This window comes from Notechis scutatus, chromosome 2 (assembly GCF_049901735.1).
Source record: "Notechis scutatus isolate UNSWTSFEM ecotype Mainland chromosome 2, rNotScu1.2, whole genome shotgun sequence".
NCBI lineage: Eukaryota > Metazoa > Chordata > Lepidosauria > Squamata > Elapidae > Notechis > Notechis scutatus.
The window spans coordinates 158,310,537-158,334,645 of record NC_142010.1 but is presented as its reverse complement, the minus strand read 5'-3'; the positions used below and the strand labels follow the sequence as shown (position 1 = coordinate 158,334,645).

Sequence of the window (24,109 nt, the reverse complement as noted above, 5' to 3'; positions counted from 1 at the left end):
TCCTTCCATTTTTGTTGACACGAGGGCCTTCTTCAGAGAGTTAGGTGTTTGGGTATGTGTCCAAAGCAGGATAATTTGAGTCTTGTCTTTTGTACTTCTTACAAGAACTCTGGGTTGATTTGTTCAATGAGCCATTGGTTTGTTTTTTTTATCCATGCTATTTTCTGGAGTCTTCTCCAACACCAAACTTCAAAGACATCAATGCTCTTCCTGTCCTGCTTATTTAAAATCCAATGTTCACTTCTATTAAGTGTCACAGGGAACACCATTGTTTGCCTGATTCTGATCTTTGTAGGTATAGACACATCATGGCATTTGAACATCTTTTCCATGGCTTTTGTGGCTGCTGTAACCACAAAAAGTGGTAGTCAGCAGCACATTTCTTGACTGCTTGTTCGTTTACTTTTGGCAGAAGCTATCCACTATTTTATCTTTTCCACAGAGAGGTCACTGTGTGCCATGGAGGATTCCATGCCTATATTGTAAGAAATCCACCAGGCTTGCTGGGTATCTTGGATGGCCACATCTTACTTTACCCTCTGTCTGAAAAGATGCAAATTCAGTTTAAAAATAATGAATCATAAGAAGGAAGACTAAGAAGATGGAAGCCCCTGGATAATAAACTGAGCAGGCAGACAAATTACACAATGGCTATAGTCATCACACTGTATAAATGAGATTTTATAGCATTTTTATTTCAGGTTTAATAATTTTTAAATTTAAACATATAGAATATATAATGGTGCAGCCACAATTATATATTCTATAAGGAACATTCAAGGAATATGGAATATACACAGGAGATACATTTCAGAATGTCAGTAATGACTAGCAATCTATCTTTCAGGTTATGTTATTATTATTATTAATATTCTAACATCTGAACCGCTACTCAAAAACTCAGAGCTCTATAGAACAAAACAAGAGTTCTACAATATCACATAGGATCCAGCAGTGCACTTCTGCAGTTTCAGTGCACTTCTGCAGTTTCTGCTTCTAGAGCAGGGGTGTCAAACTCACTTCGTCATGGTGTCATCACATGACGTATCACAATTTTTTCCCCTTCGCTAAACCAGGCGTGGACATGGCCAGTATGTGATGCATCCAACCTGTGGGCCATGAGTTTGACACCCCTGTTCTAGAGTATGACTGTGCTGTCCCAGCCAGTCTATGGGAATAGGATAGTTACTTAGGAATTATGAACTGTCCCCTTAAGGGAATGCATCATGGTAAATGTAGTTAAAGGTATCCTGGGAAATGTAGTCCATATCACGTGACCACATCTGTAATCCCGATTGGTCACTAAATTGACCCTTGAAGGGTTGGGGGAGTTTTCCTCACTTTTGCCTGAACTCCCTAACTCATGGCAGCTGCTTTCTATCGCTACGAGATGGGTTAGGAGATAACCATCTTTTACTACAAGGCAGATATGCAAAGGATTTGTCATTAAAGAAGAACTTCATCATAAATGTGAGTTATGAGAATACCTGATGAACCAATAAATGTACTTTTGTTATGGACGTCTTGTTGAGTTTATCTATCTGCATCTGCACAGCTTAAAAATCCACTACTGTGCAGAATACAGAAAAGTAAAAGATGGTTATCTCCTAACCCATCTCGTAGCGATAGAAAGCAGCTGTCATGAGTCAGGGAGTTCAGGCAAAAGTGAGGAAAACTCCCCCAACCCATCAAGGGTCAAATTAGTGACCAATTGGGATTACAGAATTGGCCACGTGACATGAACTACATTTCCCAGGATACCTTTAACTACATTTACCATGATGCATTCCCTTAAGGGGACAGCTCATAATTCCTAAGTAACTATCCAATTCCCATAGACTGGCTGGGACAGCACAATGAGCCTCCTAATCAGCGGTTTGGAGAACTTCTGTGGCCAGGATGGGAGCAGAAGAAAATGTCGAGGAGCAGTTGCATTTTTGTTGGAGGCAGAGTTTCAAGTTACTTTTTAGTCATGAAAGTGGTTGCCTGGCCAGCCTTGGATTAGTCCCCAGATCTGCAAATCTGAATTCTTAGATGATTTACATATATCTTTTAGCAGAGGTTATCTAGGACTGAATCTGATGTCACGCTAACCTCTTCATCGGCTTCCAAGCTGTGTTCAGCTTTCAAAAAAAACAGTTTTTGTAAAAACAGTTTTTCTTTCACTGGAGGCCATCTATGAATAAGCATATGGATATCCTTCCTCAGAGACAAGGCCATGCTATATTCTGCCTATTTTATCTAATGTATAAATAAAGCCTTTTCCCACAAAGTTTCAAACTATAACCAGTTATTTGTCCAAAATTATTTTTTCTACTTTATCTGTTATATCAAATAAAGCCTTTTCCCACAAAGTTTCTATACCAGAGTATAGAAAAATTAAACAGAGTTGAACCTAACTATCGATAGTAGTTAGGTGGCAAATACTAAGGTTGCCATCTAGGCTACTTATTTTTTAAAAAATGTGGTATCAAATCATTTCTGTATTGTTTCCTAGAAAATATCATGGATGTATCCATGAAGACATTCCAGAGGCAATCTCAACATAAAGGAGATTTTATCCAAACTGCTGCTGTTGATTAATCATGGGTCTTGTTGGCTTCTATGACTTTGAGTATAGATGTGTAGAAGATTATTCCATGCATACTATAATACTTAGGTCTTCACTGAATTGTTTTGGGTTCTTCCACATTTGATCTTGTTTTTATGTTTTTGCTTCAATAAAGATTTATCTGAAGACAGCTGATTCGTTATTGAAAAAGAAGCTGTTTGGGAATTAAGGTTCAAACCCTAAGAATAGGATGTAAACGATAACTGAAAGAAAATATTTGTAATGTAGATTATTATTAATTAGGTTATGTGCCTGTCAGTCAGGCTCTAGTTCCTATTTTCATCTTCATGATCAGCCAATCCTGACCCAATTAATTTCTTGCCCCATTTTTAATTATACTTACTATTATTATTGTACTTTTGCAAATATTTTTTCATCTCCATTTTGGTATGAATGTTCTCTGAATTATGCTGTGTGGAACACAAATGTAACTTAAACATTTTTACAGTATTCTGCAAGCTATTTTCCACTGCCACCAAGGTTTTCCTCTGCAGGACCTGTATCCTGAACTGAATAGAGCCACAGGCTAAATCCATATTCAGTGCTCACAATCAAATGGTTGGATATGTTACAGTTTTTTAAAAATTCATATTCCCAAATGTGCTTTGGCTAGGGATGGCTAAAATAATCATATTAAAAAAATTAGAAATGTGTGTTATTCCCATGTCAAGGAATGGTTGGCAATATGCGATATGTTTTGGGTTTTCCAACAAAGGATTGCAGCAATGCATCTGATTATGACAGGAACATGTGACACTTTACAACAATATTTTTAACTGATTATATTATGCTAGCATATTCATTGGGAAATCAGTGATTATTGATAAGTATATAGATTTTTTTTCTTTCTTAACTTTGTTTTTAGAGCTTTATATTTGCCTCTTTTCTAATTTTTTTTACATATTTTTAAAAGTTTGTTAATTGTTTGTGCATAACAAAGAAAGAAAAAGCATGCACTCTAAAAGATAATGTTCATTTCCATCCCACCCACATTTATAATTAATGCAATTAAGTGTAAGAGAATATGTAGTGTATTACCCAAACTTTTTTTCAATATTTACAAAACACAGCCTACTTCTTGTCCTGCCCTTAGGTGAATTGGAAAACAGGTTGACCCCCTCTTCTTCATGACAGCCCCTAAGATATTGGAAGACTCTGATTATCTGTTGTGTGTTATCTGTTATGTCACCCCAGTCCTTCTCTTCATTAAACATATTCAGTTCCTAGAGCAGTTCAGTGTATTTTTAGCCTTCCATCTCCTAATCATCTTTATTGCTCTTTTCTGCACTTTCTAGAGTTTCAACATCTTTTTTGTATTGTGATGACCAAAACATATGCAGTATTCCAAGTGCAATATCACCAGTGCAGTATAAATTGGTACTAACACATCATATGTGCTTGATACTATCCCTTTGTTGGTGCAGCCTAGGACTGCATTGGTTTTTTGGGTGGCTGCAGCACACTGATGGCTCATATTTCAGTGGTTGTCGACTAGGACTCCTATATCCCTCTCACAGTTAATGCTGTTGAACAAGGTATCACCTATTCTATACCTGTGCATTTGGTTTTAATCCTTACCCCTTTTTAAAAGAACCAGTCATGTGTGTTCTTCATGAATAAAAGCACCTACTGTCATGAGAAGATTAAGAAACATGATGTTGGAGGACTGTAGTCACTTTTATCAACACAGCACAGGTGGCATAATCCGAAGGTGACTTAGCACTTAGAGCAGGGGAGTCAAACTCACGTCATCACGGCGGCATCACGTGACGTATCCAGACTTTTTTCCCCTTTGCTAAACCGGGTGTGGGCAAGGCCAGAGCGTGACGCATCCGGCCCATAGGCTGGGAGTTTGACAGCCCTGCACTAGAGAGTTGTGTGCATTCTGCATCATCTTTGTATTGCTTAGTGCAAAATACTGCTTGCTATTGTAATGTCACATTCATTTGCCAGTATATGAGGAAAGCTGGTTGGCTTTATTGCATCTAAAGAACAAATAAAGTCTAGAAGAGCCCATTTAACCAGAAGAAAAGCCTGCAGTGGATCTTTTCCCCTATGCAACTCTCCAAGCCTTAGCAAAGGCTTGCCAGGAACCCCGGATGAAAGCTTTCTAAAAAAATGTCAGAACTTTTGACAAAGTAAACCGTAATCTACCACTAGATAAAGTAGAAAATGTGGGTTAGACAGCATCACCACCAGATGGATACGTAACTGGCTGATCAAAGCACTCCAAAGTGTAGTCCTCAATGGAACTGCATCTACATGGAGGGAAGTACCCCAAGGCTCTGTTTTAGGCCCAGTACTCTTCAACATCTTCATCAATGACTTGGACAAGGGGATAGATGGGGAACTCATCAAATTTGCAGATGACACCAAGCTGGCAGGAATAGCCAACACTCCAGAAGATAGGCTTAAGATACAGAAGGATCTTGACAGACTTGAACATTGGGAGCTATCTAACAAAATGAAATTCAATGGTGAAAAAAGTAAGGTTCTACATGTAGGCAAGAAAAATCAAATGCACAGGTACAGTATATGTGGTACCTTGCTCAATAGTAGTAACTGTGAGAGGAATCTCAGAGTCCTAGTGGACAACCATTTAAATATGAGCCAGCAGTGTGCAGCAGCTGCCAAAAAAGCCAACACAGTGCTAGGTTGCATAAACAGAGGGATAGAATCAAGATCATGTGAAGTATTAATACCACTTTATAATGCCTTAGTAAGGCCACACTTGGAATACAGCATTCAGTTTTGGTTGCCATGATGTAAAAAATACATTGAGACTCTAGAAAGAGTGCAGAGAAGAGCAACAAAGATAATTAGGGGACTGGAGGCTAAAACATATGAAGAACTGTTGCAGGAACTGGGTATGTCTAGTTTAATGAAAAGAAGGACTGGGGTGACATGATAGCTATGTTCCAATATCTCAAGAGTTGCCACAAAGAAGAGGGAGTCAAGCTATATTCTCCAAAGCACCTGAGGGCAGAACAAGAAGCAATGGATGAAAACTAATCAAGGAGAGAAGCAACTTAGAACTAAGGAGAAATTTCCTGACAGTGAGAACAATTAATCAGTGGAACAGCTTCCCTCCAGAAGTCATGAATGCTCCAACACTGGAAGTTTTAAAAAAGGTGTTGGATAACCATTTGTCTGAAGTGGGGTAGGGTTTCCTGCCTAACCAGGGGGTTGGACTAGAAGACCTCCAAGGTCCCTTCCAACTCTGTTATTCTATTCTATTCTATTCTATTCTATTCTATTCTATTCTATTCTAGTCTAGTCTAGTCTAGTCTAGTCTAGTCTAGTCTAGTCTAGTCTAGTCTAGTCTAAAGTTCAAGCATGGCAATAGGCTTTTTCCACTTGTCTCCATTAAACCAGTGGTGGGTTTCAAAAAAATTTCCTACTGGTTTAGTGTGAGTGCACGCTTTGCATGTGCACACACCAAACGTGCACTTTGCGCATGCACAGCATTTGCAACTCCCCTTCTGCTGCAAGCCCTGTGTGTAAAACAGCTGACTCATGGCAATCCGCCGTGCCGCACAAAGCAGCTGAGCTTGAAAACCAGGAAATAAAGATAAGAATAGAACCGGGGTGGGTGGGAAGGCCCAGCAGCTGATCGTTGGAGCAAACTGGTTCGCTCACAGATGATCCTCAGAGTTTGGTCAAACTGGGCCAAACCGGTAGAATTGCCACCACTGCATTAAACTAAAGTTTTACCAGTGAACAAATCATACTGTTGGGCAGTCCAAACCCTGAACCAGATTACACCTGACAGGAACACTTGCCTGAGTTTACTGATGCACATATTTTGGATGTGGCTTTTTAAATACCAGCAGCTGCAGGAATTCACAATCTGAACCAAATTTGACATGTGGAAGCACTCTAATCAAGTTCCTCTCCCAGCCGAATGAGAAGTTGCAGTAATAAACATTTGGGTGAAAAATAAACAGGAGTCGGGGAAAGAGAGAAATAATCTCTTTTCTGGTGGTTAAAATCTGATGCGGATCAACTGCCAGCAGATACTTAAAAGGTCCTTAAAGAGTATGGGAAAAACTACACCTCTTGTAGTTTGATCTTTATAGGCTACACGGATCTGACAGGCTTGCTGTATTGTTCTTTCCAAGACATAGTAATGAGGCAGAAACAAAAACAACAACAATAACAACAAAAAACAGTGTTGCTCTGCTCTTATCCAGGGCTGGCTTTAATCAAGGCTAAATAGGCACTGACCTAAGGCACCAAAGCTTAGGAGGCACCAATGCTGCCTCTCCTTCCAAGTCATTCCAAAAATGCACATTGGTGAGAGGTGGCATCATCAGTGTAGCCTGGGGGTATCATCCACCCTTGAATCAACACTTGCTTTTATCCAATGCTACTTCAGCTTGAAGATAGGAGATGTCACATTCAAATGCTTCTTTTTATCTGTCTTTAAATTCCTTGGCTTTTTTTAAAAAAAGACTTTGTTTGGGTTGGGGGAGAGCAATCTCAATCTGTTCCCTTCTAGATAGATAAGAAGTCTTGTTTATTTGTTTTATCATAACAGAATGTTCAGAAGCATAAAATGGCAAAAGTTCATTCTCTCACCTCAGTTCAAGGGATATGCAGACCAGACTCCATTCTAATTTTATCCATCTCTTTGCATAAATGAAAGGTTGCCATTTTTTCTTATTATGACAGACTTATATTGGCATGCATTTAAATCTGTAAACATTCCATTTCTGAAGTGTATGTAGAAGGACAGAAGGTCCAAGAAGATCAAACTAAATAAAAACAATCATAGGAAATACATTGACTGATGACAACCAGGAATAGATTTGTGAAACATCATGCAATTATATCAGTGAAATAAACCATATTATGAATCCTCCTTGGAGTAGGTTTGGGGGATTTCATTCCCATCAAGCTTGAGGGGAGATTAATACTTGCAGGAAAAAGATCTCTTTAGTGTGTATCTTTCTGTTCTGACCCAAACCTTGTTCCAAGGAAACAAACATGAAACAGAGGTAACAGAAAAACCTTTTAATTATTCTTTACAAATTCCATAAGAACGAGCCTTGCCAAGGTTGTGTAAGGCTGCCAAGAATCCTAGATAAAGTTACCAAGAAATATTTCAAACACAAAGAGTCTCCAAACACCAACCAAGATATTCCAAATGTCGACAAGGCTTGAGTGCAAAAACTTATTTGCTTCCTGCAAAGAACTCCAGTTTCTCAGCTGGCTTTTATCTCTTGAGGGAGGGGCCATTACCTTGCAGCCTTACTCCCAAGTCACCTGTGCTGCTGCAGCTGCTCTTTACTTTGAGCAGCTCTGCACGCATGTGCGCTGGGCACAGGTGACTCGGGAATTTCTTCATCACTGCTGCCAACGTCCACAATTTCTGAAGGCAGCATTCCACTCCCTGATGGTCCTGGCCCCATCCCTGCATCACATGCAGGCCCCTCATCTGAGTCCTCACTCTCCGAGACGTCAGTCGTCTGCACCTGCTGCTGGCGAATCACAACGCTTTCCCTCAAAATAATCTTGTTCACTTTTGTAAATGCACAATGCATAATAGAGCTCTTGGCATTTCCTTCCTTTCTATTACGGGAAGAATAGCCAATGTTCTCAGAAGTACAATTTTGAAAGTGTGACAGAAGAGAAGCAGCCTCTTTAAGAGGACTCCACAGGGTTGTAAGTGTGGAAGATGTTCTTTGTGAAAATGTGAAGGAAATTTTTTTGAGCAACTTAACGTGAATAAATGTCATTTCCCCACATGCCAAAACAAGCTAATTACTTTTTGTCCAGTTTTTAAAAATGAAAAATGTGGACAAAAAAGTATAGCATGGAAATCAGCCTATCAAAGAGGCAGTAAGTTGGATCTGATTTACTTGAATCCCTGTGTCACTTATCAAAAGTGTTGTAAGTTGCAATCCTTGCCAGGAAAAAAAAAAAGAATCATAGCTCACAATGGGATTTAGTATATGTAGTGCAGGAAAACAACTATTCTCCTACAGGGAATATTGTAATCCCATTGGGATTGTAGGGTAGCTGGTGTACGGTGAAAACTGTGGATCAAGTCAAGCTATGAGGAAACTTTTGAGCTAAGCACTCTTTGAGGTCTCCCATTTACTGTATCATCTGGACAATTCATTTGTGGGGTAAAACTATCCCTTACTAGAGAAACGGGTCCCAAAGTGGCCTCATGAAGAGTGGCTCTCTAGATCAGATGTGGTCGGATCCAGCCCACAATGTGGTTGGATCTGGCCCGCAGGGCCGTCCTGGAAAATGTAAGGGGCTGGCCTGCATCACTTCAGCCCAATCTCAATGCGAAGAGGAAGCATCGGGCTAGCATGGCTTCGGCCTGGTCTACCCAGTGTAAAGAGGAAACATGTCAGCAGTTTGGGGAGTGGCATCAAGCTGGCCACACCCACCCAGTTGGCTATGCCATGAGTGACGTCAAGCTGGCCACACCCCCTCCGTTGGCCATACCCACCTGACATCCTGAGGTCACCCACAGGCCTGATGCAGCCCTCAGTGAAATTGAGTTTGACTCACCTGCTTTAGATGCTTCACCTGCTGCATTTTGCTTTGAGTCCATGTGTGTGTTCTGAAGATATGCACCCTGGGAACATGTGGCTGAGATAAAGGGAGATGATAGCGCGAGATCTAAATTTCACAAAAGCAACAAGGGGACAAATGGCATTGTCCGATATTGACAAAGACAAAGAGAGAGGATTTTGAAATAATATGGAACCTAAGAAAAGTTGATGAGGATGCCTAGAAGTTCAGAAGGCTCTTGCCACTCATTTTAATAAGTAAAGTCCTAACAAATGAAAAAGTAGATAACAAATCAAGTGTTCAAGTTTTCTTGGTCATGGCTGTGTGGTTTTGCTTTTAGCCACAACTCCTAGCTAACCTTGGCTGGTATTACAAAGCTAAACAAGGCTGGTTCTGATTAGTATTTGGATGGGAGATCAACTGGGAATACCCAGGCAGTTCCCTAAACTGAGAAAAACATCTGAGAAGGAAACAGTAGCAAGCAAACCACTTCCATAAAACTGCCAAGAAAACTGCAGTGTTGCAGTCAGCAGGATTCAAAGTTGATTCAAGTGAACCTTTGACTTTTTTAAGCTAAACAAGTTAACACTTTTTTCTATTTGCCTCCATGTCCACCAAAAACATTTTGTCCCATTAAATGTGGCAAACTGTTCATAAAAGATACAGGAGTAATGTCAGCAGAGAGTGTTTCTCACAACAAGAAATTGGGAATAGAATTAGAGACTGGGTGAGTTTAATGCTACATATTGATCTGAACAATCAATAAGTTATTTGGTAAAAAGCTTTTAATAATTTAATTGCCAAACATACCTACAGGCTACATTTTCTTTGCTTCAAGTGATGTTTCATTTGTTCCATACTTCTACCTGTGCTGTTGTTTCAGACCTTAGAAGATGCTCAAGGAAGTTTTTCTTCCATGAGCCCTTCTTGGGAGCCTCATCTTGAAAGAAGAGATTTTGTGTGTGTGTGAAACATGCTCACCATCTTCCTGAAATAGCAGCATCTTTGCTCCAGCATCTTTCCTGAGAAAAGTTTATTTTTAGCAATAATGAGGAGAAACACTATTTATGAAGGTGCCTAATCTTGATTATTCTGTCACCTGACATTTTCAACTGGCAGAATACTTTCACAAAACTGAAATACTGTTTTGGATTTATTTTTATTTTTTTGACAAGATCACCAACTCTTCAGAGCTATCCTATCACTCAAGCAGCCTGTTCCCAGAACACCCATCAAACTACCACTTCAGCTGCTTTGAGGGGCTGCAAAAACCTTAGAAGGAAGGCCAGGACCTGGCTTGGTAGTACACTTCCATATGAAGTGGCTGACTAGCACCAATATTGCTTTTCCCAGTGGCATTTTAAAAAAAAACCACTGGGAATATTAGTCCCACATCTGATTAAACTTTCAAGACTGATGAAACTTTGGATTCTCAAGGATCATTACTGAAGCTATATAAAAGTCTATATGGAATTTGACTACTATCAGAATTTCAGTCTGGCAGCAAAAATGATATTTTGACAGCATGATTCTCTACCTGCCATTTTCCTCCCACAATAACAGCACAATGGATGCATCAATCTTCCCAATGATAAATGTGGCCATCTTGCTTTTCAAACACCACTCCTTGAAAAATCATCAAAAAGAACGTCAGTGCAGCCTATGATGAGAAAAAATTCTTAAATGTACTGCAGCAATCTGTATTTTTAAATAAGGAAAATTATCCAAATCATGAATAATTACAAGGTGATCTTGCAGGCAAAACATATGATTTTTTCAGACCAACTTAGACAACACAAGCAGAATAATGGAATAAAATTAAATATACCAGTGCTGCTTGCCTTTTTAGTCAGAAAGGATATAAGAAATTCAGCCTTCATGGTTTATTTCCTTTCCACAGTTTATTTCTTTGAAACAGCCACTATCTGGAGCAATAAAGAGAAATGTTTATGGAAAACATATCTTCCACATTATTTATACTGCAGGTCCTTTTGTCCTGGAACACACCTTTGCTGACATCCAGAGTAGGATATGAAACAAGAAACTTAGCTAAGATAGCAATATTGAACTATGGGTTCAATAGCTAGCAAACTAATAAAACTAGCAGTACATGTATACACTATCTATAAACCAACCAACATTGGAAACTCTTTCCTAGTCCCAGACAGATTATTGTACTAAATTATTAAAATCAGGCAATACAGAAAAATTCTTAAGATTATTGTATGGGATAAGTGTATACATAGAAACACAAATTTGGAAGACTGACTATCTAGTATGGAGTGACTTAGAACTTACACACATGCTATTTTCTATGAATAAAATAGGTTTCCATTGCCATAGAGATTTGCCAACATATCTTCTACATGCATTTATGTTGGTTAGGAATTCACTCAGTGACAAAATATGTCTTTTTAGTGATATGAGAAAGAGGGAGGGAGAGAGGAAGGGAAGGAGGAGGGGAGAAATTGTGACACAGAGAGAAGGTAAGACAAGGTGTGTAAAATAAGGCAAGATCTTATTCTGTGTCTATTTTGCCCTTCCTTTTTTTTCAAATCAATAAAATATTTTTTGCTCCCCAATATACAAACTTCAAACCCAGTGCAAAATGGAGTGTTTTTTAAAGCCAGGATAAGATATCTGTGATTTATTAAATCTCTGTCCTTCACAAAGTGTTATTTCCAATGTAAAGTCCAACACCTACATTTTTACCAACAAAGTGAACTTTACTTTGATGGAGTAGTTTTAAAATTATGTTAGATGTTTTATTTAGTCTTGCCTTATACATTTACCCATTGTAGTAATTACTACTAGCTTTTAATTTTTAGAGTGCATAAATAACTGTACTTAACATATGGTGGTGGTGAGATTTGAGAGAGAGAAATGCCTTATCTTTTGACCTTGTCAGCAGTAATTTTAAAACTTTGGATTGGATCCAAGAACTGAAATCCTCAGAGCTGGAAATCATGACTAAATCAGCATTCTGATCAGCTCTATTCATATCATTAAAGTCTGGCAAGTGTGTGCACTGTTGCCTAGAGGAAAAAAACCTGTAAATTGAATTCCGGCAGATTCTTGGCTGGGAATTAGGGAAGATCCCATGATGTTGCAGATTCAAAGCTTTGAAAGCTACTGAGGCACGCTGGCTTCCTAGCAAGGACAACCTTTTTCCAGCTCTCATCACTCATGGTTGTGGCTGGTCCTGGACAAGAGAGTAGCAAAGCTACTAATGCAGTGCATTCTTCAGTAAAGCTTGGAATAAATGCTTTGGGCTCCACAAAGGTGCAACTATTCCTTAAAACAGCCCATCTTTTGCCAGTTCCTGGAAAAAAATACCAATCCCATTAAAAATCTATTTAATTCTTAAGGCAATTGCTACTTTATTTCAGGCTCATGCAGATGCCTGGAAAAATAAAAGATGGACTGCTCTGATGAATGAATGAGAAGTGGCACGCTTGTATAAGGTCTGAAAAAAAATCATTCAAATTATTTCTGGAGGGTGCAGAGCCTTACTGGCTACATTGAAGATACATTTCTTTCCATGTGCACACATGGCCTGCTTCTGAGATTGGTCTGGAAAATGCAGTATCATAGCTAGAACGCTGAAGAGGAGCAATCTATTGTAAAATTCTCTGAAAGAGAAGCACTGCCTGCTAATGCACTGCTGAGCTATAGAATAGAATAACAGAGTTGGAAGGGACCTTGGAGATCTTCTAGTCCGACTTCTGGAGGCAAGTTGTTCCACTGATTAATTGCTCTGTCAGGAAATTTAGTTCTAGGTTGCTTCTCTCCTTGATTAGTTTCCATCCGTTGCTTCTGGTGCTGCCTTCAGGTGCCTAGAAGTTGACCGCCTCTTTGTGGCAGCCCCTCAAATATTGGAACACTGCTATCATGTTTAGTCCTTCTTTTCATTAAACTAGACATACCCAATTCCAGCAACTCTTCTTTGTGTGTTTATATGTTTAGCCTCCAGTTCCCTAGTCATATTTATTGCTCTTCTCTGTACTCGGCACCGGCAGCAGGCGGAGGCAGAGCCATGGGGGAGACAGGTGATCCCGACGCCCCATGCAGGTATCTGGTCAGCGTGGCCGCAGGCAAGTCGAAAGGTTGGGATCGCCTCCGCCTCCGCCTGGCTCTGCTGCGCACTTCAGTCCAGAGGGAGACACAAAAGCTTTGTTTGCTTGCAAAGGGGACGCTTTGAAACGGAGCTAATCGCTTCCCCAGGAATGCCAGGGAGCCGCAATAAAGATTTGGGGTGCTGGGAGAGAGGGGGCGGATGGGGCTTGTTCCAATCAGCGTGTGGTGGGGAGCAGAGCTCTTCTCAAGGGAGAAGAACGCAATTTGAAAGTTGTCAGCAAATACACACACAACCTGGCCGGTGAAAAATAGGGCGATCGCTGCGTATTTTCAGGGCAGTGAGAAGATTCAGGAAGAGCTCTACTCCCCGTCACCTACCCACAAAACACACCCGTTTACGCTTAGTGAAAAGGCATGCACGGGAATCAAGAGGCGTCCTCTCTCTCTCTCTCCTCCCACCCCCTGTGCTACGCACTGATCGGAACAAGACTCCTCACCCCCCACCCCCTTCTGCAAAGGAGACACAACACATACGACACATTCGACCGGTATATCAAGCCGTTATTCTCTCTCCCGAAGGATCCCCTTAAACAAAACAAGAGTGCTGGGATGGATTATCCCCGTCTGCCCCTCTCACTCGACCCCAAATCTTCGTTGCGGCACCCTTTTACCCCCCTCCCCGCCATTCCTGGAGAAGTATCAAGAATTCCCTGGCCCTGGCTCACCAGCGGCGGGGCAGGACGCTGCAAATGACTCCCACCCCCACCCCGGTTTATCAATCTATGGGTGACTGTGGATTGCCCTCATTTCCCAGCCACTTCGGTCTCCTTCCTTCCCCATTCCGTTCCCGATGCCCGTCAAGAATTCGGGGGGTGGGGGGGGAGCAGAGACCGGGTGAGGAAGTGGAGAAGGCGAAGGCACCCTCTTCCTTCGCTCGCTCTTTTCTTCCTCTTTCACTCGCGCACTTAGGAATTTAGGAAAGTCCACACACACACGATCCACCCACTCCTTGGCCACTTCAGAGTCATCTGTCCACTTTCCCCAGATTACTTCCATTTCCTTCCCTTGATGTTTTCAGAGACAGTGGTGGGATGCTGCCGGTGTTTCAAAATTTCCGATTCTTTTCCAAATTCCCCAAGGTTCTTGAATTGTTTTCCTCTTGAGGATTCTCATCCATGGAATCCTTCCCAAACTCTAAATGTCTTGCAATTAACTATTTTAAAAAGTCAAAGACTTTGTTCTCTTGCTTGTGTTTGCATAATGTTGAATTCTAATATTGCATGATCACTCTCCCCCAAGGTTCCTGTAGCTTTAACACCTTCTATCATTTCATCTCTGTTAGTGGGAATTAAGCCCAATATGACCGATCCCCTAGTTCTCTTCTCTTTGTCCTTTTGGGAGACAACTTTGTCTGCTAGGTTTGTCAGGCACCTGTTTGATCTTCCACTTGGTGCAGAGTTTGTCTCCCAGTTGATGTCAGGGTTCCCTTAAGTTCCCTTATATTCCAGGTATCCATGGTGACATAAAGTTTTACCCATCTAGGTCTTGAATGTCTGCTGGATACATTATCTTATATACAGTAGCCAGTTATTAAGGTCTACTACAGATGCCCATTGGATGACATGACATTTACCAAGAATTCACTAGACAATAAGCTATAAAATGTTTTCTTTACAAACATCCAGATATGGTATTCCCTTTTTCATGTTTACATCTGGAGCCAAGCCTTGATAAAATCTAGCTTTTAAATGAATATGTTTTTTGTTGTGATGGTTCTTGTTATTCTGATGTGTAATACATTAAACAGCTTTATTATTTCAAAGGGTATTTTATGTTCCTGTCTTAGATTAACCAGATACACTTCTCTTCTTGAAATAAGTATGCTACTACATTTAAGCTTAAATACAATCCAATATCAATCTATTACTTCTTTGCATGTATTTTCTGTTTCCTCATTTGTAATATGAACAGTTCTGGACTATAATTATTATAGTATTAATTACACTCTTTTAAATTCTTGTATGTAATTCTCAGAAGTAATAAATTCCATGAAAGAAAAGGCATTACATCATGCTTGTGAATGAATCTTCGTTTACTCTTTGGTTAAATATTCCAAAATGCATTATTTCTTTCTGCAGCTAGCACAGAAATATGATCCCCAGCGGGAACTTGAACTGCGACAATGGATTGAGGAAGCAACAGGGAAGCGTATTGGAGACAACTTCATGGAAAGTCTGAAAAATGGAGTCATCCTGTGCGAGTAAGACAATATAGAAGGAGGGGAGGCTTGTTCCCCAAATACTGAGGGTGGACAAAGAAGGCTTAGTGCTAGTTTAGACTAGCATTAGTTAGCTGACAAAGGACTTGTGCTTAACTTATTAAGAAAAGAAAATGTTTGCACACTTTCCTCTGGCTTCACAGCGTTAGCTATTTTCATTCAAATTAAATTTTTAATGACTATCTTTTTCTAGATGAGTATTTTTAGATATAATGTATGGGGAAGGGGGGAGAAATATCTCCTTTTTAAAGAAAACCCCGTACATGATTTTTGAGGAACATTTTTATTTAGATTTACAGTTCATCCTATGCTAAACATCCATCAATGCCAAAGATAGTGAATGACTTATTATAGATAATTTGAAAAGAAACCTTGGATAACCAAACAAGATTTAATACCCAAAATACCTACTAAAATTACTTTAAAAGGAAATAAAGAAATCTGATGTATTCCCTGTATTCAAAGTTTTGATCCCTAAATATGTTCCCCCAATCCCAAGTAATGGAATAACTCAAGGATGCTTTACATTTAAGACAGGATTGAAACACATTGCTTTTGGTAGCTTAGACATAGACTTAAACATTTCCTGGTTATTTGGCAACTGTATTTATCATCTCAGCCAACAGGTAGAAAAGCAGATGTACCATTATACCATTATACTGCATTTGTTTTTATTACGATGAATATTAAACAATTTAAACATAACCAATTTTTGTACACACAGGTATAAGACTGCAATGCTAACTCTATATGGTCAAAGCAATCTCAAAAGTATTTGTAGTATCACTGAACCACATCCCTTAATTTAATTTTAATCCCTTAATTCCATTCAATCTCCACACCAAGAATGATGACTGAAAACACCTCCTAAACTAATAAAGACACTACTTTTTTTGTACACCAAATAATTAGGAGCGTGGAGAATCTGCACCCTTAATATATTTAATTTATAGTGAATGTGTTGGTTTTTAAAACTAAAGATTACTGAGCTGCACTGGGTCTTTTTTGAAGATAGAAAAGCAATACAACAATTTTCTTCTGACTGATCACTTCTTGAGTACATTCCATGGGTAAACACACACAAGTATTTTTGTTTAGAGAGAACTTTTCAAAAGAAAAAAGCATACAAGTTACCATTTCTGAATTACATGGTATTCTTACATCAAAGTAAACATACAGAAATCCTATATTGATGCTGAAGAAATAAACACCATGGAATAAAACTTTCCTCTCCCCATCTCTTTCAGACTTATCAACAAACTCCAACCTGGATCTGTAAGGAAAGTGAATGAGTCCACCCAGAACTGGCATCAGGTACCATTCTCTCTTACTATATCCACACCAGTGCTACCTTTATATTATTAAGAAACCTTTACTAAGATACATGAAAGAGGTTATGGCATCAGCAAATAGCTGAGCTTTTCTCTTTACTACACAGCTGTTTGCTGTAAACAGTAATGTACTGGTAACACAAACAGAGGAATGTTTCAATTAAAATAAAAAGGTTAAAGAAATGAAATATTAACAAATACAAATATATTGGACAGAAATAAATAGTGAAATTCTATTTCAAAGCCTAATAAACAAAAATATGCAACCAAATATTGTGGGAGAAAGACTGGCTGATGTATTTGGGAGTAGGAAGACTGGGCAATGAGGAAAGGAATTCCTTTCCCTGATTCTTTGATCCAAATGCTCCCTCTCAAAAGCAGCTTTTACTGCCAGAGTTCTGCTATGCAGTACATCAGTGCGCCCCCCCCCCCAACCTTTTGGGCACCAGGGACTGGTTCCGTGGAGTTTTTTTCCATGGACTTGGGGGGGTGGGTTTCCACATGCTGCCTGCATCCCATGGATGGGGCTTTGCTTGTTTGCATGGCCTGGTTTCTGGCATACCGCAGCCTGGTGCTGGTCCATGAACTGGGGCTTGGGGACCCCTGCAGTACATGTTGTGGCTGTTCTGATAGTAGATATTTAGAGGGACAGAGCAATTACCAAATAGGCAGAATAATATTATTTTTTCTACTTTCCCATCTAACTGCTACATCTTTGCTGACTGTAAAAAGTGAAGGAAGCACTTCTGGATCATGAATCCACTCATTAGTAGAAGAGTCCTTGTGTAGTCCTTACGCTTGCACTATTGCACTTGTGATGCATTATGCAGGTGGCTATAATTTTTCCCCTTGAGCTTTGAGATAGTACTAAATCAGTCTTCCCCACCATAATGCTTTTCAGACAGGCTGGGATTACAGTTACATGCCATATGGAAGAAGATTCCACCATCCACTTCTTAGAGGAAGCATTGTAAAGATTCCTGGAAAATTCTCAGTGATTGTAAATGATTAATTGTTTAATCCTGTTTTGCAGCTGGAAAACATTGGCAACTTTATTAAGGCTATCACAAGATATGGAGTGAAACCCCATGACAGTTTTGAAGCAAATGATCTCTTTGAAAATACAAACCATACCCAGGTCCAGTCAACCCTGATTGCTTTAGCTAGCATGGTAAGTTGTTTTTGCTCATTTTTTCTTTAGTGAACCTTATATGATAGTATGGAAGTGTTTCATAGATATCAGCCCAATAATCTAATATTGGATAATACAATCACCATATTGAAATGTGAATGGAGGCCAAGATCAGTGTGGCCTCAGATTACATTTAAAATGACAATCTCATAGCTAACTCTTCACTACTAGAAGAAAATACCTGTTTTACTGCCTCTGATCTACAATATCCCTTATTGGTCTATAAGTCTTGAGAAGAGTTATATTGATGGGCAGGAGGAACTTTTTTCCAGTATATACCAGGGGCATCAAACTTGCATTGCCATCATGTGATGTATCGGGACTTTTTCCCCCTTTGCTAAACCGAGCGGGGGCAGGGGCAGTATATGATGCATCTGGCCTGCGGGCTTGACACCCCTGGTATAAACAGTTAATTTCTACCAAGACTCCTTCCCAGAATTTTACACGCTAGCCATAAACCCCAAATTACAGAAGTACTAACAGCAAGCATAGAACCCTTTCTCTTTGCATGTCCATATATGCTCAGCCTAATTTTACACACTTAGAAGGAAGATGCTGAGATCTCAGTTTGGACATCACAGAGATGATATATCAAGGGAATCATTTGCAGAATTAAACACTGAGACTGAATCCAGGGTTTCTGATGCAATTTGAAATGAAATAACTAGGTCTGGGGCAGGGGGAAACTTCAGTTCCACTGCAAAACAGACCTGCCTCATTCTGGCAAAATACCTGAGGGAAACATCTGAAAATATTTCTGATTGTCACAACACAGGCAAAGACAAAAGGCAACAGGGTGAATGTTGGAGTGAAATATGCCGAAAAACAACAGCGAAAATTCCTGCCTGAAAAGCTGAAAGAAGGAAGGAACATCATTGGACTGCAGGTGTGTGGCTTCAGCCAGCTGTTTCCCTAAGATACAGATATTTTGTATCATTGCCTGTAGGAAATAATTTAGGATACCTTGCTATATCTTCAAAATTAGTTTCTTTGTGCAAATGTGTACTGTGGCCAAATACATAATTACCATGGCACTTCCACACGAGTGCTTTCATCCTTCTGCCCAAACGTTTCTCACCAGTCAGCTTTGAAGTATCAAGAACTAGGCAATACTTCCTCCAAACAATTAATTGCAGAGGAGACAAAATGGTGCCAAACCAGTGTGTCTGCTATTCGCAGCTTATTAGATGGCAGACTAATACAGCAAAATGCATACATATGGATCAGCCAGGTGTGCATTAGGCAGTAAAAAAAATGCTGATGAGAACCACGAACAAAACACTGAAAATTGCAGGGGGGAGAGAAGCAACAGAAATTCCCTTTCTCCCATCTTACATTGCAGGGATAGAAAATATATTGTTAGAAGACCAATTTCTTTTCCAAAATAGACACGTCCAGAAGGCTGGGCGGGGCGGGGGAACAAAACAATTCCAAGCAGCAGGAAGCATGCTTTGAGCCCACTGCTTAGAGAAGAAAACATACATTTTGGTCAAATTCACATGGACTCTTTTCATCTGAGTTACTGTGTGCAGGGAATCAAAACAATTTGCTGCATAGTAAACTGGAATCAGTAGATTTTTTGTTGTTGTGATATGCACCAAAAATATAGGAGCAGTTGCTGTAAAGATATGCCTGAAAACTCTCAAGTCACTTCTGTTTAAGGGCTAAGTGAATACCAGTGGTATCTGCAGAATTGAAAGTGATTTTGTTTTGTAGACTCCACCACTTTGAAATATATAACATTGTAATGCATGCACAAAAAGAGTGGGCTTGCAACGTGATGCTATTTTCATCATTCTGACTCCACCTGGCCTCCACTCTAGATGTCATTGATGCTATGCCAGCTGAAGCAAATGGTGAGAATTTCTGCCAACAGACTGAAAACAGACCACTCACGAACTCTTCCAAACTTCATCACTGGAAACATATCAGTATTTTACACTGCAGCTGCGCTAGAAATTAACAGACTCAACTGGTGGATAAGGATAGCAGCATAGATTTAATTCTGGAAAAGAATCAGAAATGGTGCAGACTGTGGGTAAAGTGCCCTCAGTTCCATTTTATACCTGACTCCCTAAAACTGGCATCTTGTTGTCTAAGTGTATTTGCCAATGCGATTTTTGCCAGTTTGTTCCCGAAAAAATTACCTCTAGGAATGTCATTAGTGCTTTGAATTCAGTTTTCCTGCATTAAAATCACTGTTGAGTAGGTAAAGAAAACAGAAGACTTGAAAAGGACCAATTCTTCACTTGAGATTTCCAGTGACACCATAAAGCTGCCTTCATATGGAATATTTTGTTACCAGTCATGGCTGTGTGATATTGCATGATATAAATCGCTAGGGAGAAAATGGAGAAAAAGTCTAAGTGACAGAATGAAGATGAAGCTTTTAACCTATATATGAAATAGAAACTTGGCAAAGAGAGAATGATGAGTCTAATTGTCAATACTGCATTCTTCTTAGATGGGCACCAACAAGTTTGCCAGCCAGCAAGGTATGACAGCATATGGCACACGTCGACACCTCTATGATCCAAAGTTGGGTGCAGACCAACCTCTAGATCAGGCCACAATCAGTCTACAAATGGGAACCAACAAGGGGGCTAGCCAGGTAAGAAATGTGAATGGAAAAAAATGGGTTACTGAGATGATTTTAATACTCTTACCTGTTTTTCCCCTCATTCTTCCACTGGAAAATCAACAATTTATTGACTAGTAGGATTACTACAACTGCTTGTACAATAACAGATACACTGCTTCTATCATAGTGTAATTTCCATGTAGAAGTAAGTTCCTGCTTTTTAGTTTCTGTATAGGTCTGTATTCTTACTCAGATAATACTAGGCACTTCACACTGAAGACAAATTAGGTACATGAATCCTATTTACAACTCTTCAAGTTGTATGCAGCAACTACACAGCAACTTGCAGTGCAGCTGCTTTAAGAAGTCACACAGGTGCTATGCTCATGCTCCAAAGCCTTTGACTCTGAAGTACTAGGTAACTATTATCTAGAACACTTTTATGTAACATGTTTAGGCCTCACAAGAAAACAACCCTCAAATTTTTCCAAACACAGAGTTCCTGTTCCCATTTGTACATCAACATTTAATTTGGGAGCACATTATTCTTTGGATTTTTGTCTCTGAAAACATGTGAACTGAAGCTGAAGCAAGTTCAAGAGGCAAACACCTTTATCTCAAGATATATTTGGCATAAACAACTCATATTTTGTTATTTCCGTTGAGAGTAATGTAGAAATTAGGTACCTCAAAGCTCAAAAGACCATTTTTAGCTCTTAAAAATCAAGATAAAGAAATTGTTGAGATATGAAATTGTTGAGATAAGCCAATTACTTCATTCTGAGGTATAACAATTAGAAAATAAATATCTTATAAGGTAAAGAGTCAAATTATTTTTCTTGGGTGGCATATTTTCTTCAACACAAAGATTTAGTAATCACGCTAAATACCAACTGGTAGGTATATGTGTGTGTGTATGTGTGGGGGTCATTTATCAGTTATTCCAATCTTTTCACACTTTCTCCAAGTAACTGCTTTTTACTTTTCTATTCTTCCCCTTTTTTCCTCTACTTGCACCCACCTCAGGCGGGCATGACAGCTCCTGGAACCAAGAGACAAATCTTTGAGCCCACCCTTGGCATGGAGCACTGCGACACCCAGAATATCTCCCTGCAAATGGGCAGCAACAAAGGAGCCTCACAGCAAGGCATGACTGTGTATGGGCTGCCGCGACAAGTCTATGACTCCAAATATTGTCTCACGCCTTCCTATCCTTTAATTGGAGATGATGAAGACCAATATAACCACAGCCAACATAACTTCTACAACTCTGAATAGCCGTCAGTTGTGGGACAGATATAAAATACAGACACCAGCACTGCAAGGCGCTTCTTAAAAGATCCATCATCATGTGTTTATTTTAACCCAGGAATATAAGAAGATTCAGACAGTTCCCTAAATTTCTAACCAGCTCACTAAAGACTCCTTAATACATGCCTGAGCCAGGTTTCCCGTCACTGAGTGTTAAAGCTTCACCTTGATATCTTTCACGCTTTGACTTATCAACTACTGTCACTGCTTTTGAGCATGCACTAATATGGCTCAAAACTCTCAGGATGAAAGATCAAATAATAAAACCAGTAGGTTGAGAGAAGTAGAAACAAAAGAATGAGTCCTTTTAACTTGGCTTCTCAATTGACTTAGCTTCTCAAAAAGCCCTAGCAGCTGCCAATCATTTCCCAGTGCCAGCTGATGCTAATGTTTTGGATCAATGCAGAGGCAGGCAATGAAGGTACAACCTGTAAAATTGTTAGCTGCTGCACTCTATTTTGTATTCATTAATTACACAAATTGCTTCAGGGCAAGCCACATTGCTTAGATATAAAATAGCAAGTTCTCCATATGTTAACTTTGCCAGAGGCTCCAATCACTTCTGTTTCCTGAAACACACAAAGTTTGTGCAAGAGCAGTGGCAACCTGAGCCAGCCACTGACTTCATGGAAAGCAAAAACTTATGGTGGAAAATGTTTATGGGTGGAGAGTAATTGCAGGAGCTGAACATACCAGCCAGACAACATCACTAGGCCAGTGATACACATAAATATGCCTTAAGATCAGTAGGTGGCTAATGTCAGGTCATTTGGAAAGTGTCAAGTCATTTGGTGCAGAAAGGGGGATGCAAAGTTAAACCAAGCACCCCTGCAATTTCAGGCAGAAACTGTCTGGATACTGAACAGCTACTTGCCCAAGAACACAAACTTTATTGCAAAACAACCCAATGCTTTTTAATTCTTTGTTTAGTCATATAACGAGCAGGTACCTGCTTGTATGGATAGGAATGTCTTGGTGATATACAACTGTTTCTTTGTATTTGCCTTACTAACCTCTCATTAGTCTACAGTATCTTTGATCTTATTTGTTCCATTCATCCCCATGTACATACTTAATCTGCAGTAAATAGTAGACATTTGTGTATTTGCATACAATCTAAGAATTTAAAGGCATGGAAAATCAGGTAAAACTGAACATAGATTATACCTTGGAACCAAAATTATTTTTAAAGCATTCTTCTCCTGATTTATGTAAATAATCATGTGCTTTGTATAAAGAAAAAATCATCTACCATAAAGACAATACTGTGCAATTCACGTTATAAGCCCAACAAGTATACACTTCACACAGAAGTAGTTGCCTGTGCATCTAGCTGTGTTCTGCCTTTCTTCCAGGAACTCAAGGAAAGCATCCTTTCCTCCAATTTCTGCCATGATAACGTAGATTGTGAGATAGCCTGGACTAAGAAAGAGAAATTGGCTCAAAGTCTCCCAGAATGAGCTTTTCTGGGTGTCTCTACTCCAACACCTAGAACATAACACCACACTAGGTCTCGCTTTTTGCTTCCCATGAATCTTTAATTATGCATATTAAAACATTTTTTCTTTTAACAGATAAATTTTATTCAATTATCATCTAATCCCTGCACTTGTAGTTCAGGATTGGTGTGTCTGTCATCTATATGTATATTTAATTCAGGAATGGCTGGCTTCACTATTTTTTTCTATTGCCATGTTCTCTGGTAATCATCTAGAATTAGAGGAATATTTGCTCATTTTCCAATTCAACATTTGGAAAAATGGCATAAAATATACTACTGAAAAGCTAATAGAGTCAATGAAAGCACTTGTCCTTTTTCTTCCTAAAAATCCACATCCTTCCTACAGTTGTAAGTGTTCTGTATGCTCAACAGCTAAAAGCACACTTTCCTTAAAACAAAAACACATGAAAAGGTATGTTTCATTGCAAAGTTCTGATAAAATTTACTTCATTTCACTGTGACACAATAAAAAGAAAAAAGAGGGCTTTTAAAATATTGTTTTAAATGCGATTTAACACATAGTTCTGACATGTCTATTTAAAAACAAAATGAAGATGTCACATAACCCTTCCTATTACAACATGTCAGATCATTTACTTTAGTGGTTCTCCATGTTCTCCAAGCAGGTCTTTTGTAACCCTTAGATCTCAGATATTTCAAGAGAAAACAATCACACAGAATTGAATTGAATTT

At 39.3% G+C, this 24,109-nt stretch overlaps 1 protein-coding gene across 1 annotated transcript in view; it reads left to right on the top strand.

Annotated features, from left to right (window-relative positions):
* The window catches only part of CNN1 (calponin 1), a 35,224-nt gene extending 11,315 nt beyond the window's left edge, over positions 1 to 23,909 (top strand). Inside the window, exons 2-7 of the mRNA XM_026679623.2 lie at positions 15,361 to 15,482; positions 16,748 to 16,814; positions 17,865 to 18,002; positions 18,799 to 18,909; positions 20,488 to 20,634; positions 21,631 to 23,909. Coding sequence (XP_026535408.1) covers positions 15,361 to 15,482; positions 16,748 to 16,814; positions 17,865 to 18,002; positions 18,799 to 18,909; positions 20,488 to 20,634; positions 21,631 to 21,882 — 837 coding nt within the window. The 3' untranslated portion in view covers positions 21,883 to 23,909. The remainder of the gene's footprint in view (positions 1 to 15,360; positions 15,483 to 16,747; positions 16,815 to 17,864; positions 18,003 to 18,798; positions 18,910 to 20,487; positions 20,635 to 21,630) is intronic.
* Positions 23,910 to 24,109: the final 200 nt, after the last annotated feature.